This window comes from Tupaia chinensis, unplaced genomic scaffold (genome assembly GCF_000334495.1).
Source record: "Tupaia chinensis unplaced genomic scaffold, TupChi_1.0 Scaffold143792_2, whole genome shotgun sequence".
NCBI classification, from domain to species: domain Eukaryota; kingdom Metazoa; phylum Chordata; class Mammalia; order Scandentia; family Tupaiidae; genus Tupaia; species Tupaia belangeri.
In genome coordinates, this window is record NW_006203642.1 from 182097 (window position 1) to 200072 (window position 17976).

The window sequence follows — 17976 nt, forward strand, 5'->3', positions numbered from 1 at the left end:
AAGAAAAAAAGAATGACATCCTGCCACCACCTTGGAAAGACTGTGCTATGTGAAAAAAGCCAGCCCTAAAGGCCACACACTATGATTCCACTTATATGAAATGTCCAGATCAGTGCTTGCCAAGGGTGGGGGCGGGAGTGGCTGCTGATGGGCACGGAGTCTCTTTTTGGGGGAAGGAAGATTCTGAAAGCAGACAGAGGTGGCGGCTGTGCAATACTGTCAATATACTGACTGCCACAGAACTGTACACTCAAATGACCGATTTTATCTTCTGTGAATTTTACCTTGATTTCTTTTTTTTTAAATTATTTTAACTTCCTTTATACATTTAATCGCTGTACATCACTACAGCGTGTACAATGAATGTACGCAATATGAATACGCATCACATCAGTCCAGCTGAAGATATCATACACGTTACCTTGATTTCTAATCAAACAAACAATAACAACTTAACACCAGGCTCCATGACAGATCTTAGGAAAGGTTTTCAAAGCATGTCTGAACCGATTTTAACACAGTGTTTTAAAAAAGAGAGAAGCCACCTTTTCTCTGACTTCAGGAACAAGAATAAGGAAAGCACATACCACTCACGTACAATGAGCCCATCACAGCCCAGCCCCACCCAGGCGAGGCCAGGCTCCCGGCACTGCCATCACACAGGTGATTGCCCCACGATCCCAGAGCTCTGCGTCTGTGTCCATCTCTCCCAGACCTCCAGCCACGCATGTGCTCTTCCGGGGCAGTGTTAAGTCTGAGGGTCTGTATGCCTAGGATATAGTTAATGCTCAATGCATATACTGATCCAGACTGGGCCAAACCTAGGCTCTTCCCATCAGCTGGCGTCAACCAGCCAGCTGGTAAACCAGTGCTTGTTACTACGTGGTGTGGGAATGCGATGAAGTGTGTTTGATCCCTGGCCCTGTCTCCCACAAGCTGTGGGACTGGTCGAGCCACTTAAGGACTCTGAGCCTTAGCCTCCTTACTTGTAAAATGAGATTACCATCTCTATCGCACAGGCTTGTTGTTTGTTAACAGGATTGGTTCCTGTTGATTAAAGGAATGTCAGGTGCCCAGCCTATGAGAACATTCACACAGGTCAGCTCCCCTTTCTTTGGCATCATGATTTCAGTTTGGAGAGCAAGGCGCTGTGTCCAGGACATCGTCTCCACACACACAGTGCCCATCCTTGCTTCCCTCCACTCACCTTCATGCCAAAGGTAAAGATGGTGATGACGATCTTGAAGATCAGTGCCAGGGCCAGCTGCCACATGGCCGTGTAAACACCGACTCCAGCTGGCCGGTCTGGAATGTCATCCACGGGCCGGGTCATGTTGGGGTCGTTGATGTAGTCACAGAGCTGGGAGGACTCCAGGGCCCCACAGTCATTGAACAGCTCGGAAATGAGCTCGCTGGTACTCTGGCGCGTGTAGGGGTTGGGGTAGGCGACGATGGCAGTGATGGCAGTCACCACGATGACCTCCAGCACCGGGTACTTCCCCAGCCTGGTGGTTTTGCGCCTTCTGCACCAGGCGATGTTGCAGCGGATGAAGAGGGTTCCCCACAGGCCCCCGAAGACCCCAAGCAGGATGAAGGGGAAGAGTTCGGCCATGTACCAGGGTGTGTGGTATTCCACGTAAAAGAGAACCAAGCGGCTGTTCCCAAAGGGATTGATGGATCGCAGCGTGAAGGCTGCCACCAAGGCCGCGAAGAATGACCTCCATAAGGTCTTCAAGGGAAAGTAGTAACTGACCTAGGATCAACAAGCAGAAAATCAGACCCCGGCTAGAAAAAGAGCAGCCCAGGGCCCGGCCCTTTCAGCCAGAGTCCCCTGTAGCTCTGGCTCCCTCATCCTCAGGTTGGTTATGACCAAAATGCACCAAAAAAGACATCAGTGGAACCCGACTATAACTAAGAGGAATGGATACTATTCAAGGCAGGTTTGAGCTACGTTTTTAAAAGAAATAAAAATACGTCATCACAATGCTAATCAGGACATACACATCCCCCTGGAAGCAAAACCTCTGGATTTGATTCTACAGACGACAGAATAGACGAAGGATCAGAAAACTCTGACCTACAGGTCAACTCTGGTCCAGAGAATGTATTTGTACAGCACATAAGTTAAAAATGGTTTTCATGTATTTTTCAAATTTCATTATTGTTTTTTAAATTGCTATACAGCATGTACACTCACCAAAGAGAGACAGAGAGACAAGGGGAGAGTGAGAAAGCAAGCTGCCAGGTCCCATCCGGGATTCAAACCATAGTCAGCCAGGTGGGAGTTCGGCACCTCAACCACCACACCACCAACGGGCCTCAGTTTTCACATTTTAAAATGGTTGCAAAGAAACCAATTTTTATTTAAAGAAAATATTTAAAGAACATTTTTTTAAAAAAAGAGCAATACAAGAGGTCTTCAAAAGTTCACAGAAAAAAGGCATACTGGAAAAAAAAATGCATGGATTTCCAAAAAATTTTTGTACCAAAATAAACTTACACTTTAATTCCATTTTCTACTAACTTTTTGAAGTGCTCTCTTACTTTGTAACACGTGAATACTATTGGGTTGTTGGAAAAAATCATGACATGTTTTTTCTATATTTTTCTTTGCAAAAATGTGTCATGACTTTTCCAATGACCCAATATATAACATTCAAATTTCATGGGCTGGCCCTGTAGCCTAGTGGTTTGGGAAGCCAGATCCCACATGGCCAACCACAGTTGGAATCCCGGCCCCAGCTGCTAGAAAACACACCAGGTATGCGTGCATGTGTGCCCCAAATTCTGATAGGATGGAGAAATTGAGCAGAAGGCACTGTGGCATGCCATGCCCCCTTGCAGTAGGGGGTGTTTTCTCCTCCTCTCTGGCTCTCTCTGGTGAGTGCATGCCGCCTCTGGCAATAAAAACAAATTCAAATTCCGGGGCCCATAAGGAAGGTCTGTTGGGCACACAGCCGCGCCTGTTCATGTCTGTGTTGTCCACATGGCTTTCACGTAATGACGGAGTTGAGCAGCACAGCAGAAACTGTGTGGCCCACAACACCCTACTATATTCACTATCTGGTCCTTTTCAGAAAACATTTGCCAATTCCTAGAATTTTCCACTTGGGTTATTAAAAAAAAAAAAAAGAAAAAAAAATGTTTAAGTTGGTTATGAGAAAGAGAAAGTGTACTGCACGTCTTCAGAAATACATATATATTGGCAACGTTCACACATGAAAACACACGCTTAGCCGCCTAAATTGTGGCTCCTTAATTAACTGCAGGAATCTTATTCAATATTCAATGAACCTAATCCTCAAAGGGGAGGAGAGGAAGGCTTACTGCTGTGCCAACCACCCACATATTCCTTGCCACTCGAAACCACTAATTCCCCCAGCTGCCCGCTCTCACCTCCTCTAGACTGAAAAGCACACCTCCGATCGGAGCACCAAAGGCCACAGAGACCCCAGCAGCAGCTGCAGCTGAAAGCACCTACAAGGCAAACGGTTAGAGGTAAGCTCTGAGGCCTTCCAGGAAACCCAGTGTGTGTGGGTAAGAGGGAGCCAGGCCCCTGAGAAGAAGCTCCACTGCAGATGGATGCTGAGCTGGCTCACCTCACGCCTCTTGCCCTCGTTCTTGCTGTACTTGGAGAAAAGGCTGCTGAAGAAGTTGCCACAGCAACACGCCACATGCACCAGCGGCCCTTCTTTCCCAAGGCTCAGGCCGGAGGACACCACCAGCACCAGGGTGACTGTCTTGATCAGCAGGGTCCACTTCCCCAAGTAGCCCCTGATGATGAAGCCACTCAAAATGGTCTTAATCTGAAACAGAGACAGAAAACAAGGGGTAGTGGCTGATCCAACTCATGCTAGGAAAACAGCAGTAATTTCTCTTAAATGTATTCTTAAAGTTTAGATTTGCTAAATCTAAAGAAAGACAGGCTATTCTAGTTCTTGATTTGTCCATAATTTTATATTAATAGAAGTTTATATTGACATGTAATTTGATATTATATTAACAGAAGCATTTAAAAATTCAATGTATAGCTGGCCCCACAGCCCAGTAGTTAAGGGAGCCAGATTCCACATAGCTGACCACAGTCTGAATCCTGGCTCCGACAGGTTGAAAAGCACACCAGGTACATGTGTGTGCATGCCCAGAATCCTAGTTGGATGAAGAAATGGAAGAAAAAGGATTGTGGCGTGATCATACCCCATTGGGGGGGAGGGGCATATCTCTCTCTCTCTCTCTCTCTTGTTCTCTCTCTCAAATGCATATCCCTCTGACATTAAAAAAATCAACACAATAAATCTTAAGGATTCAAGTACACTAAAAGATCACAAAGAGAACTAAATATGTTATTATCAGGTCTCATTCATTTCTTTTAAAGAACTATTCATTTTATTTGTTACTATTATTTAATTTGACCAGAGAGAGACAGAGAGGGAAAGTGAGGAAGTAAGCCACCAGGTCCGGGACTTGAACTGTGTTTGGCCATGTGGGAGTTCAACACCTTAACCACCACACCACCTGCTGGCCTCAGGTTTCATTGATATTTAAGGTATGGATTCTATTTACATTATGCTTTGTAGTGCTGAGAAGAGACACATCTATTGCTTTCAAATGCTAATTTTTGACTCTTGAAAGATGTCCAAGGTAGACAGAGAGCTGGCTATTTGCATGACACAACAAACAGGCCGAAGGAGTTAAGAACCCACCACCTCGAATATGCTACTCTGGCACATTGACTATTTTGAGTTAAAGGCATTTGAATAACACCCTGTCCTCTGACCTCTGTTTCTTACAAGTGGGAGATGAAATTCCCATGTGAAAGATACCCTTCCTACATTGTAATTAGGAATTATTAGCAGTATCATCAGAGGTGGGAAGGTTAGGGCGAGAGTGAAATCTGTACAAACTTACCTTGTTGGATTAACCCTTATCTTCCCAGTCACTTCCCCACCCAGTTAACAACCCTATCCCACGCCCCTCTGCCTTGTCACCATCTCAGTTTACTTCTCCTTGCCCAGTTCAGTATATAAATGTTCAATTCTGTGTCTTTGGGTCCTCATTTCCTTATGAAGTTCCTGTGCCACATAAAACACACACACACACACACACACGTGGTGTGTTTTTCAAGCCACCAGGACTGCATCTTGAACCGTGGTCAGCCATGTGGGATCCAGCTCCCTTAACTCCTAGGTCACTGGAATGTCCTGGATTTAACCTTTTAAAAAGTAAAAGCAATACATAAAAAAGACTACTAGCCTTTCAGTGAGAATAGTTGTTCTTTCAGGCCTCTTGGCCCACAGGCCTAAAATACTGAAAGAGTTTGCAACCCCAGCTGGAGGCAAAGGATAAATGGGTTTTTAACTGTCCAATTCTTTCAAGTTTTCTGTATGTTTGAAAATATTCTTCTAAGGTTAGACACTGAAGAAGCTATGTGAGATATAAAGATGTCTGACTCCATGACGACCCCTTCTTTTCTATGGAATCCCACTCTCTTAAATTGAAAAGGACTCTGACTACAGGAAGAGCTGTCTTGCTCCATTTTCAGACTTGCCACATTTTGTAAATGACAAATAACATCTTTCTTCCTAAAGGCGCGTTTGCATCTTTGCCTAAAACGCTTTTAGAATTCCACTGGTTGCTGGAACCAGCAGTTGGTGTAATGGCTATGTCACTGGACTCCCATGTAGTTGACTGCAGTTCAAGTCCCGGACCTGGTGGTTTAAACTCACGCCGGGCATGTGTGCATCCGTGCCCGAGATCCCGAGAGGAGAATGGAGGAGAAGGGATCGCAGCGTGGCCATCCCCCCAGGGGCTGATCTCTCACTTTCTTTCTCTCTGTCTCTCTCTTTCTGGCGAGCACATGTACCCTATAGCAAAAACCTCTCCAAAACTTTTTTTTTTAAAAAAAGAATTCCACTGGGTGCCAACCTCAATGACCACCTACATGTATGGAAGGTCTCTCCCCAAACGATGTTCTTTTGGCTACAGACCCATCACCGATGGCTAAATAACTTTACCTCCACCCTCTCCCACAGTTGGCTAAAACGAAGTGGATGGTTACTGCTGAGCTAGCAACCTACAAGCCTGTAATCATAGATTAATTGGGCACCGAGTGAGTCAGTTGATGGGCTTCGTGGTCGATTGCTGTTTTCCCTTTGTATAATACATAATAAGATGTTATCTCTCCTCCGTGTCATTTAGTTACTTCAAATGCCTCCTTGTGGGCGCTGCTCTGCCAAGTAATCAATTTCTCAAACAGCTATTAAAGTCCTCAACCTTGGTGCTCCTCGGAACCCCTGGGGACTCAAAAAACACAGAAGTCTGGCTCTGCTGCCAGACATTTGATATGACTGGTCTGAAGTCCATCCAGGCTAAGGGACTGTCTCAGCACTGTTGATAAAGATTTGTTTTACTTTCTTTTTTATTTAAGTTGTTTTGTTTTGTTTTGTTTTGTTTGCCATAGGGCATGTGCACTCACTACAGAGAAAAACAGAGAGGGAAAGTGAGAAATCACGCCTCAAGGAGGATGGCTACACCACGATCCCTTCTCCTCTCAGGATTTTGAGTGCACACACACACGCACACCTTGTATGATTCTCAAGCTGCTTGAGTCTGGGACTTGAACTATGGTTATCCATATGGGAGTTCAGTGCTTTAACCACTATGCCACCTGCTGGCCCCAAGATCTGTTTCTGGATTCAAGGACAGGAAGAGAAAGAGTGAGCAAGAGTGGGATCAAATGTGCACACATGTTCCCAAAGACGCCTTCCTACAGAATGAACGTGAGGGTCTCCTGGCTCTCCGGTCGGATGGTATTTCTGGAACTGGCCTTTAACTAGTGGCAGACAAACTAGCGGTGGTTAAACCATTCCTTCACTAGTGGCAGTTGGCCTACTTGAGCCTGTGCCCTGGGGAGCTCAGCCCCCTTTATTTAAGGGATGTTTTATTATGCCTGCCAGAATCCTGCCCCTTTGTGTTGCTTCGAATAAAATTATCTATAATTTTTTGTCAGTTAGTTAATGTGGATTCGGACCCCAGGGTACAGTTTAAAAGCGTAATACCATTTAGAAAATTACAAGCATCTAAATTACCTGAGCCTTTGCCAGCCATGACATGTGGTGAATTGGACAATGTAATAGGTAATTTGTAATTCTCTAAAATGATTTTATAAAATTGTCATGATCAAATTAGGGACTAAAGAAGGCAAATTCATTCCCAGTAGATGCCAAAATCCAATCACTTGCCTTAATTTGCATTCACAGAGACTGATGCAGGCAGGGCTTGAACAGCACGTATGGCAGCGGCTTTGTGTCTCGGTGGCGGTAACTGTGAAACCAGAACGTTCTGGGTACACTGGCATTTGTGAGAGTGTTCTCATTTTGTAGACAAGAACGTCAAGTCAGGCTACGTTCCTAGAGGTTCTGAGAGGGCATGGCTTCCTATCTAGCTGATAGGAGAAAGAGGGAAGCCCACACCAGGTCACTTAAAATTCCCAAGCCCAAGGGACTATGAGGTCCATTTTGACATGTGCCTTATAGACCTGATGCATAGCATTTATTATACAGGGGAAAAACGTCTTTACATTTACGTTTTCTAAATGTCTCCAAAGGAACTGCATTCTAAGTAACCAAATTAACCGAACCGAATTCTAACACCTCCACAACAAACCTTCCTGATTGGTTTTTAACTGCCAGAGGGCATGTCTGCTCACCTGAAAGAGGGGTGCAGCACCCCCAGAGGGCACAACACGCCATAATCCCTTCTCCTACATGTCTCCATCCTGTCAGGATTTGAGGCGCACACACGCTCAATGCTCAGCACGTTTTTCAAGCTACTGAGGCTGGGATTTGAACCACAGTGGGCCATGTGGGATCCAGCTCCCTTAACCACTAATCCTATAGGGCTAGCCCCCTGATATTTTACAAGATTGCCGTTAACTCCTTTAGGGATGGAGAAGTGAAGCTATTGCACACTTACATGCGGTTAGAAGAACAGCGATGAAACAAGCACATGCCCCGCTACCAAGTTCGCAGCAGAGCAGAGCAGATGCCTTTGAAAGCCCTTGGCTTGCCTCCGCAGCAAACCCTCCCTCCTTCCCCACCCCCCTGACCACATCTTTGCCTTTCTTTACCGCTTTATCACACATGTACTTTCCTTCTGGGGGTTCATGAACCTTATATGAATAGAGCCATACTTGATATTTCTGTCTGCAACTTACTTTTCCACTTGGCGTCACATCGAGTTCCATCTAGGTCGTGTACCTCCCTGTACTTCTGTCACTTAGGAGGCTGAATGCTCCACTCGCTATCTACTTCTTGGAGTTTAGCTGTGACCGATAAAGACGCTCACTGTGGATGAAGACAAAGTCTAGCCAGCCCCTCCAAGATGGAGCTCCTTCAAGCTCCCTGTCTGTCTACAAGAGCACCAGCTGGGCCACCCCTCTCTGGTTCTTGGAAAGGGACCGTGGATCTCGTCGTGCCCTTTTCCTTTCTAATTTTTAAAAAATTTCTTCCATAGTGTGAGAGTGAGACAGATGGGAGCCAGACGGTAATAAGACACCATGCTCTGCAAGGCGATCCCACATGGGAAGGGTCCTGGCTCAGGTCCAGAGACCTCCCCAGTGTGCTGGGCATGTGCATGCCTACGATCTGCTGGTTGAGGCTGGGGTGGGTCATGGCATCGAGACCCTGCTGGCGGTGTGCACTCTCTCCGTCCATCTCACTCACGGAAGAAAGAAAGAAAGAAATTTTTTCTAAAAAGAGTTGGGACAGACAGTACACCAACAGGGTTCTGACACCATGATCCACTCCCAGCCTCAACCAGCCCCAGATCATGGGCACACACATGCCCAGCACACTCGGGAGGTCTCTGGATACAAACCGGGAACCTTCCCGTGCAGGTTGGCCTCACAGAGGTTCACATTTCACCCCTGTGCCACCATCTGGCCCCTTGTGCCTTTTATTGCTACCTCATCTTTTCCACTAACTCCCCACTGGCCACCTCCTTACCCTGGAGAGGCTTGAGTCAGAAAAGCCTCCCGTTAGGCAGCGGGATGCAGACAATGACCTGTCCTTTTTATTGTCCCTGGGGCCTTAGTCTTCAGATGGTAAATAAAATGCAGCCAGCTCTGACAGAAGACTCATTTCAGAAAATACAAATGTGTTCCAGTGCTATTGGTACATTCGAAAGGAATCTGAGCATAACGCGAACGTCATGTCTGCTGATCCACAATTTCCTCTGGGAGAAACACCAGGGGAAGTCAGAAAACTGCACCCAGCTGAACGGAGCCGTGGGGAAAAACATAAGGTACACACACGCGGGCATGCCTTGAACACCTCTGGTTCACACATGTGCGAGGAGGTCACACCTAGAATCACACCTCTCCTATGATCTCAGATAATCTCCTTCCCAGTAACGCACATGCCGTGGCCCTGCTGACGCCCACTCCATGAGCAAACCGCAGTGTCTTCCAAGCAGTGACACATTTACTGCAGCATTCTACACTTCTTGGCTGTTGGCCACGTGCAGTGCTGCACTGCTGTTGTTAAGAGATGCATCACTGATGGGGCTCCTGCATGTCGTGGCCCCAGCCTGTCTGCCCACGAGCCCTGGGGTTTGTGCTGTGCGGTGCCGCATGACCTGGTGATCTGGGCAGGCACGTGTTGTATGACAGGAGAACTGGGTGCACTGAGGAGTAGGGTGTTAATCTGGCTGGTCTGGGGCTCCTAAGGCAGTATACTAATATAAACCATCTCAAATTCAGCACGGGGGCTAGTCTGTGCTCTGGGCATTAAGGTGGCTGGATCCCACATGGCCAACCACGTGGTTCGATTCCCAGACCCTGTGGCTTGAGCAACACACCAGGCACATGTGCGAGCCCCAAATCCTGAGAGGATAAATGGAAGAAAAAGACAGTGAGATCATGCCCCACATGGGGGGAGTTTTCTTCTCTCTCTGTCTCTCTCTCTCTCTCTCTTGCAAGTACATGCACCCTCTAGCAAAACTTTTACAAAATATTCAGCATGACTTATTAAGACCTTTCATTTTTTTCCAGTTGCCAGAGGGTGCATGCACTTGCCAAAGAGAGACAGAGAGAGAGAGAGAGAAAGCATCCCCAGTGTGGCAGTCATACCACAGCTCCTCCTCCACCTCTCCCCCCGTCGGGATTTAGGGGGATGCATGCACACATGCCTAGCATGTTTTTCAAGCTGTCGGGGCCTGGATTCAAACAGTGGTCAGCCATGTGGAATCTAGTTCCCTTAACTGCCAGGCTAAGACTTCTTTTCCTACGTTTCCTGAAACAAGATCACGTGGAATTTTTTGTCTGACCATCTTGAGATGACTCCAGCCTTTTTGGTGAGCTGCCTAGAGCAGCGGCAGGGCTGGAAGGCACCGCTGCAGGCTGGTGGCTCTTGTAGCTCACACGCTCCACACCTATGGCACTGCCGAGGCAGCAGCTTGACAGAGCCTGAGTGCACTGATGACAGTGATAACAGGAGGACTCCTGGTTACAATGTCCCACCTGGACTTTTCGCACTTCAGCTCTGTTACCGTCATCCTGCCAGCTTCAGCCATTGCCTTGAGCAATGAGGCCGTCATCCGTCATGCTGCAGCCATTCGACAGTGCTGAAAGCTATTCGAAGGCGCTCTCGGTCCACGGCATACAGCACAGCGTGTACGCCCAACGTGGAATTGGGTTTTTGGCAGACGGCTATTATTAGCTCGTCAGCAGAAAGCGGTGTGTCCGGGGAGGTTACTCACCAGTAAACCACTCTGCAATGTGCCCCACCGCTGTGTTCATCCACATCACATCATAGAGACACTGAGGAGGCGTACAGCACGACATCTGTGTGTGTGGTTAATAAACTCTGACTAAACAGGCTTGCAGAGTTCCGCCTGGCTGCAAAGACGAGGGTGTGACAGTCTGAGAGGTAATGGAGTAGAAATCCTAAAGTGGGACCTTCGTGACCTCAGACAAGTTACTTAACCTCTCTGTCCTTTAGTTTCCTCAACTGTCAAAGGAAGAACAGTAACGTCGCCTGCCTCGTAGTCTTGTTGTGAGGGCTAAATGGGTTAATAGACGTAAAATGCTCAGAACTGTGCTTGGGACAACAGTGCCAGGGAAGTATGTGCCGTCCTTATTATTGGGACGAAAGAAACTGGGCCGCGACTCACCTCTGGGATACCAGAGCCGCAGGCGTACGGCGCAAACACGCGCACCAGGGACACGGCCAGGAACGCAAACAGCAACGCCCACAGGATGTACATCAGGTAGTTGAGGATGTAGGCACTGGCGCCCTAAACAGGACACAAGCCAAGAAAGAGAACGTGAGCTGTGACGGACCTGAGCTACGAAGCCTGCCCCGCCGGCGGTCGTGAGCGAGACGGCCCAGTCCCCATCCCGAAAGAACAGGCAGCTAGGGCCAGTTTTCTTAGCCGCTGCTGTTGCTACTCCCAGCACATCTCCACAGCCCCAGGTGTTGCCCCAGGAGCCGTCTACACACCTTCTACCAGGTGAGCTCGCAGGAGCAATGGCGACCGTGAAGGATGCCTGCTTTGAGTGGCCACTCGGCTAGTTAGTGGAAGGTATGACACAGACACTCCCATCTTTGAGCCCCCAGAAGCTGCGTTCTGTGCTGTCTGTAGCGCGCTGGCCTCTCGTGCCTTTCCCTGGAGCCTCACCTGGAGCAGGACAGGCGATCACACTGCTGGCGAGGAACTGGACCTTAGATCTCCGACACTCAAAGCGCGGGTGTGGGCCCGCGGCAGCAGCATACCCTGGGAGCTTATTCCGAATGCAGACTGTCAGGCCCATCCCTGGAGCTGCCGACACCGACCTCTGGGGTGGCCGCAGCCACTGACATTTTCACGAGCCAGCCAGGAGAAGTGGATGTGCACTGAGAGGCACTGCTGGGGGAAACTGGACCATCACCTTCAGAACAGTTCAGTGAGCCACGTCTATACTACCTGACACGCAGAGAACGTTTTCTGAACCAAGCACAGTCCAGCGCGTTGTGAGTGGAGGACCCTTTCTCTAGGCCTCAGCTTCTTGCCACCATCTGGATTTCTCAAGTGTGGGGGGAAGGAAAGAGAGGTCACCTACGAGTCAGGCCAGGGACACGGCCACATGTGTGCCTATTAAATGCAAAAGCACATTCCAGGAGACTGCTCTGGCCTTTACAAGCACATATATTCACACCCTATGTGGTGAGAAATTGGACTGAAGAATACCTTTCACCCACTTAAGTATGTACTTCTTTGGCGACTAAAAATAACTTCCAACTCTTACTAACAGTAATTCTTTGAACCAAAGTATAAATCTTAAAACGGGCTGAAAAGATGTATAGCCATATTTCCCCAAAATGCATATTGCGAGTAGGAGAGAAGAAATAAAAAATGGCGCCCAGCCAGCTCCGCCTGCCCGCTCTCATCAGCCCAAACACAGGATTTCTTTTTGGAAGTAATGGAGAGCACTGAGAACACGAGAGACTTCAAGGTCCCTGTCTGCTTCTGAGACTGGACGGAATTAATTCCCAATTCCACCAGAAAGAGGTTCCATAGCAAAATGGCGAAGTGCATACCAAAAGGCTCCAGCCACAGCAAGTCAATCAGGTCAAAGAAACCGGGGAGGGGAGGACAAGACGCAGAAACGTGTTACGAGACCTTGCGAGAGCAGTGTGAGCGGAACTGGGCTAGCTTCAGTCCACCAGCACTGCTTGTGGCTCACCCCGTCTTCTCACCTGGCTTTCTGATCTGCCAGGTAACCAATGAACTCGCTTAGAAGTTAACCTTTCCTGAGCTAAGATTTGTATACAAATCTGAAAGCTCTAAGTGTCCAGAAGCAAGCTCTGGGTCTATGGGTCAGGGCCACGATTCCTGTGCCTAGACATCGTCTTCATAGAAGGCCCAGAAACAGCCTCTGTGGCTCAGGACATGTGATGGAAGATGGTAAGTGCAATGACAACGTGCCCCCCTTCACACCCACTGGGACAGCTGAAATAAACAGGACAAACAGTAACAAAAGCTGGCAAAGACAAGGAGCCATCAGAACTCACATGCACTGCTGGCAGCAACCTAAGATGGCACAGCCACTTGGGAAAACAGTCTGCCAGTTCCCCGGATGGTTAAACAGAGAGTTCCTCCCTGCCTCAGTACTTCCACTCCTAGGTATCTACCCAAGAAAAGTGAAACAGGTGTGCATACAGAATCTCGTACATGAACGTGTGTGGCAACGTCCCCCATAATAGTAAAGAAGTGGCAGCCAGCCGCCTGCGTCACCAGGGCAATGGACGAAGGCACTGTGGTCTATCCATGCAACGGGACGGTCTTTGGCCATAAACGGAGCAAAGGCCCAATATGTGCTACAACCTGAAGGGCCCTGGAAACACTGCTGGGCAGAGGGACCAGACACAAAGCCCACACGGTGTGCGACTCGGGTCCTATGAGACGTGCGGAAGTCCACAGAGAAAGAAAGTGGATGAGCGGCTGCAGGTACTGGCAGGTTAGGGGCACAGTGTTCGCGGGTGCTGATGAAAATGTACTAAACTGGACTGTAGTGAGGGCTGCTCAACGCCATGGAAACACTAAAAGCCACTGAATTATACACTTCAAACGGGTCAACCATATGAAGTGGGAATTACGTCTCACCAAAGTAGCTATTTGGAAAAAAGATCATTTATTCTTTCTCTTCATTTAAAAGGTATAAAAATGAAACCTATTTCTTCAACACGATTGATAAACTATCTTTGGTAAGAAATGTAAAGCCAACCGAGGCTTTTATAAACATGCACACTTCAAAACGCTCATAGGAAATGCACATTATGAAAAACTAAGCATGAATTTAAACACTTTTTGCACCGAAATACACTCCTACTTTAATTCCATTTTCCATGACCTTTTCTGACTCCTCGTGTGTGTGTGTGTGTGTGTGTGTGCGCGCGCGCGCACGTGCACACATGTGTACATTTACTGAATGGAACAGTGGAGAAGTTCTCCAAGTGAAGTTCGAGGGGTGGCAGTAAGGCTACCAAAAGGCAAAGTCATCCACTAGCACTAAGCTGCGGGCTGGCAGCAGAACAGAGCCCTGAAGGGGAGTCACAGGCTTCCTGCACATGTGCCCAGCGGTGCTGCCAAATGCATACAGCACGGTGGGGGCTCCCGGCCCAGCCCCTGCCCAGACACTCACCTCCGACTGATTCACCAGCAGCTCCGACCATTTCTGCCACAGGGGACACCTGTCCCTGTCCTCAAAGGTGGTCTCATTGGAAGTCCAGCAGCACTGCTCATGGCTATACCAGAAGGCAGACAGGCAGACCCCCTCCTTCAGGTCCGTCATCCAGTCCACAGCAAGATCAATGACCCCGGCCAATGTGCCTGGAAGCAGCAGCACAAGCCACTGAGAGCCACGCCTGGATGCACAGCGGCACACCCCACGGCCAGAGCAGGACGCACACCTGCCCAGGGCTGCCCCTCACAGAAGCTTCTTCCATCAGCTTGATGTCACCTGAACCTTTCTGGCATGGAAAAGGCAGTGCCAGCCCAGGCAGAGATGTGAAGGGCCCAGGCAGCTCAAACCAGGTAAGAGGGTGAGACAACATGTGTTTATGCTCTTACCTCAGCCACCAAGGCCGTGGCCTTTCAGGATTTGTACCTTCTTCTTTTTTAAAAGAATTATTTACTTAATTTTATTTATTCATTCATGATTTTTTTTTTTTGGAGAGGTTTTTGCTGTAGGGTGCATGTGCTTGCCAGAAAGACAGAGACAGAGAGACAGAAAGTGAGAAATCACCCCCCAGGGGGATTGGCCACACCGCAATCCCTTCTCCTCCATTCTCCTCTTGGGATCTTGGGCATGAACACACACGTCCGGCATTGGTTTAAGCCACCGGGTCTGACACTTGAACCGTGGTCGACTACAAGGGAGTCCAGTGACATAGCCATTACGCCAACTGCTGGTCCCGTCATTAATTATTTTTGATTTGACAGAGAGACACACAGAGAGAGGGAGGGAGAGAGAGAGGGAGAGAGAGATAGGGAGGGAGGAAGTGAGAAAGCAAGCTACCAGGTCCAGGACTTGAACCATGGTCAGCCATGTGGGAGTGTCCAGCACCTTAACCACCACGCCACCTGCTGGTCCCAGCATTTGTACCTTTCTAGATTTGTGAAATAGGATAGATACACCCTAAAAATCATAACCCTATAAATACACAGCCCCATAAAATGTAACTCAGGAGACACGGTAACGCAGAGAAAGCGGAAGCATAAGGACTACGACCGCCACACAGTGTAACCAAGCACGGTTTGCTACCACATAGGAGCCACCCTGGGAAAACCTCGCTTGTTGGAATTCCTGGATTTTAAAAATTGTGCCTAAGGGACTGTGCGTCTAGGTGAGCAAATGGTTACTTTACAAGCCAGCAAGTGGGCCGCAAAAGGCTGCCCCAGGTCTCTTTCCAGAGCCCATCCCAGTCTTCTAGAAGGCAGGGAGTGTTTTTAGGCTTCTTACTTTTCAAACTTTTCCTCGGTCTTGGATCCACAGCCCTATCGCCCCCATGAGCATCCATGAGCTGTGACAGCGCCCCCCCACCCCCACCCCGCCTGCTCGTCTCCAGAATGTTCAGTTTCAGGCCTCTTTCCTGCTCAGGACAGTTGGGACAACTCCTTTTTTCTTTCCCCAGTGCCTTTGACCTCTCCCTCTCTGATGGCTCCATCAGCATTTAACATTTAAAAACCAAAGAAGCACCCTCCCTGGTCCCCCTTCCCCCAGCCCCAGGGCTCACTTCCTCTCAGCCAGCCTACCTGCTCCACCTGCCGGAACTCCCAGGCAGCTGAGGACAGCGGCCTTGCTTAGTCTTCACTTCTGGAACAGGATCAGCAAATCACAGTCCAAGGGCCTGATGTGGCCCACAGCCTGCCTTTGTAAATAAAGTTTTATTGGTGCACAGGCAGGCCATTCGATTCCATACTGTCTATAGCTGCTTTGCTGCTACGTGGCAGAACTGGATGGCTGGGACACATCCCTTAGCTCACAAAGCTAAAAATAGTTACTCTCAAGCCCTCTACACAAAAGTTTGCTGACTCGAGTTCCAGACCTCTCAGCACCTCTGGAAGCTCCTGACCCGCCCTACCTGCCTCCTGCCCTCGGCCTCACTGCCAGTCAGACTACCACCCGGGGCTCAGTTCTGTCTGTGCTGCTGCCACAGCCCTGTCTCTCCCAATGGGCTCGCTATGCTATAACCAGACCCATGCCACTCCCCTATGAAAGCCCCACCATGGTTTCCCACTGTGCTTAGGAAGACACCCCAGAATGGTGCGCTGACTCACGCTACGACATAGACGAACCTTGAGAACACGATGCTGAGTGGAAGAAGTTAACGGCAAAAGGCCACATACTGGGCCTGCAGGTGGTATGGTGTTTAAGGTGCTGGATCCCACATAGCCGACTCTGCGGTTCAAGTCCTAGACCCAGCTGCTTGAAAATCACACCGGGTGCATGTGTGTGCATGCCCAAAATCCCAAGAGGAGAAGAGAGAAGGGACTGCAGTGTGGCCAACCCCCTGAGGGGTGGATTCCTCACTTTCCTTTTCTCTGTCTCCATCACTTTCCGGTGAGCACACATACTCTACCACAGAAACAAAGCACAGACTGTGTGTCTACACTTACACACAGTATCCAGAATGGGCAGATCTGTGAAGACAGGAAGTAGATTAATGGCAGTCTGGTGCTGGGGAGGGACTATTGGGGGAGGGAGGCTGGAGATTACAGCTAAAGGGTACAGAGGGTCTTTGGGAAGTAATAAAACTATTCCAAAACTGACGGTGGTGATGGCCGCCCAACTCTGTGAACACACGGAAAACCCCTGGATCGCACGCTCTGAGAGGGTGACTTGTATGGCCTGTGGGTTACGCACACGCAGTGGGTGAGGGCTGTGGAGCTCGGAGAGGGAGGACCGTAACTTCAGAGGCCAGGTCAGGGAATGCCTCACATGAAAGAAGATGGTAAGGAAGGAGTCCTGCAGCTACCCAGAGGCAAGATGCCATGATGGCCCCAAATTGCATCATTACTCATTCACTCATAATCACATTATTCCGCCCCCAATCTTCCTTACCCATTCTGGTTGACTGCCGTGGGCTGGCCTCAGCTTTGTTCCGTGGCACAACAGTGACACCCAGTGGGGGCTGCTGATAGAGGCCCTGCAGAGGAGACTGCAGGCCTCTCCATCTGGGAGCAGTGAGAATACAGGGGCTAGGGGTCACTGAGGAGACGAATGGCCAGCTTGAAAGGTCACACTGACCGTCACTTTCGCATCACCAGACGCTGGCCCTCCTGCGTTCAGCAGCCAACATGTCCCCAGGGTCTCCTTTCTCCAACGGCTCTCATCCATGGGTACATGAGAATCAGAGAGGAGTGGGCCTTACGCCACGCCAGGACGCCCTCTCCAGAGATGCCGTCTAACTGAGGCCTGGGCATCTGTACAAGTGATTTACTCCCACAGGTGATTCCTCCTGAAAACCTGAGGAAACTGGCTGCTGGGGAAGCCAGCTGGCCCAAATCAGGCTAGTTAAAGGCAGTCCAACTGGGCTCCTAGATGCATCAATAAATCTCAACTGGAACACTTCCTCCTGCAGGACACCAGGGCGTCCACCCTGAATGTCTGCATTTACCCTATTTCTTTCTCCTCCCTAGGAACCAGGATAATGAGACATCATGGGCCATCATAAATCAGTCTAAGTAAGGATGTCAACATTCACAGCCAATGCCGAGCCTGCCCGCCTTCACAGCACTTCATAGAAGGAGTGGAGCAAGATCAGCGGCAGGACACCGTGTGTCCGGTCTACTTCTCTGCCCTGGCCACGGTCATCATGTACTAGAAAGTGCCACTGTGGGGGAAGGACAGACTGGAGGAACAGACAGACAGCTGCTGTGTCTAGCAGAAAGGGCCTCCCTTCTGAGTGTCCTGTCCTCGTGGCTCCGTAAAGG

At 49.0% G+C, this 17976-nt stretch overlaps 1 protein-coding gene across 4 annotated transcripts in view; it reads right to left on the reverse strand.

Annotated features, from left to right (window-relative positions):
• CLCN4 (Cl-/H+ antiporter 4) overlaps positions 1-17976 on the reverse strand; it is a 75096-nt gene that overhangs the window by 22118 nt on the left and 35002 nt on the right. For 3 of the 4 annotated variants that reach the window (XM_014582756.2, XM_006165020.3, XM_006165021.3), the window contains exons 4-8: positions 14183-14370; positions 11173-11295; positions 3600-3806; positions 3397-3477; positions 1208-1753 (exon numbers count right to left, since the gene is read on the reverse strand). In XM_014582756.2, the coding sequence (XP_014438242.1) occupies positions 1208-1753; positions 3397-3477; positions 3600-3806; positions 11173-11295; positions 14183-14370 (1145 nt within the window). Of the gene's footprint in view, positions 1-1207; positions 1754-3396; positions 3478-3599; positions 3807-11172; positions 11296-14182; positions 14371-15795; positions 15912-16338; positions 16447-17976 lie in introns of those variants that run through there. The other variant, XM_027766919.1, reaches the window with a different exon arrangement.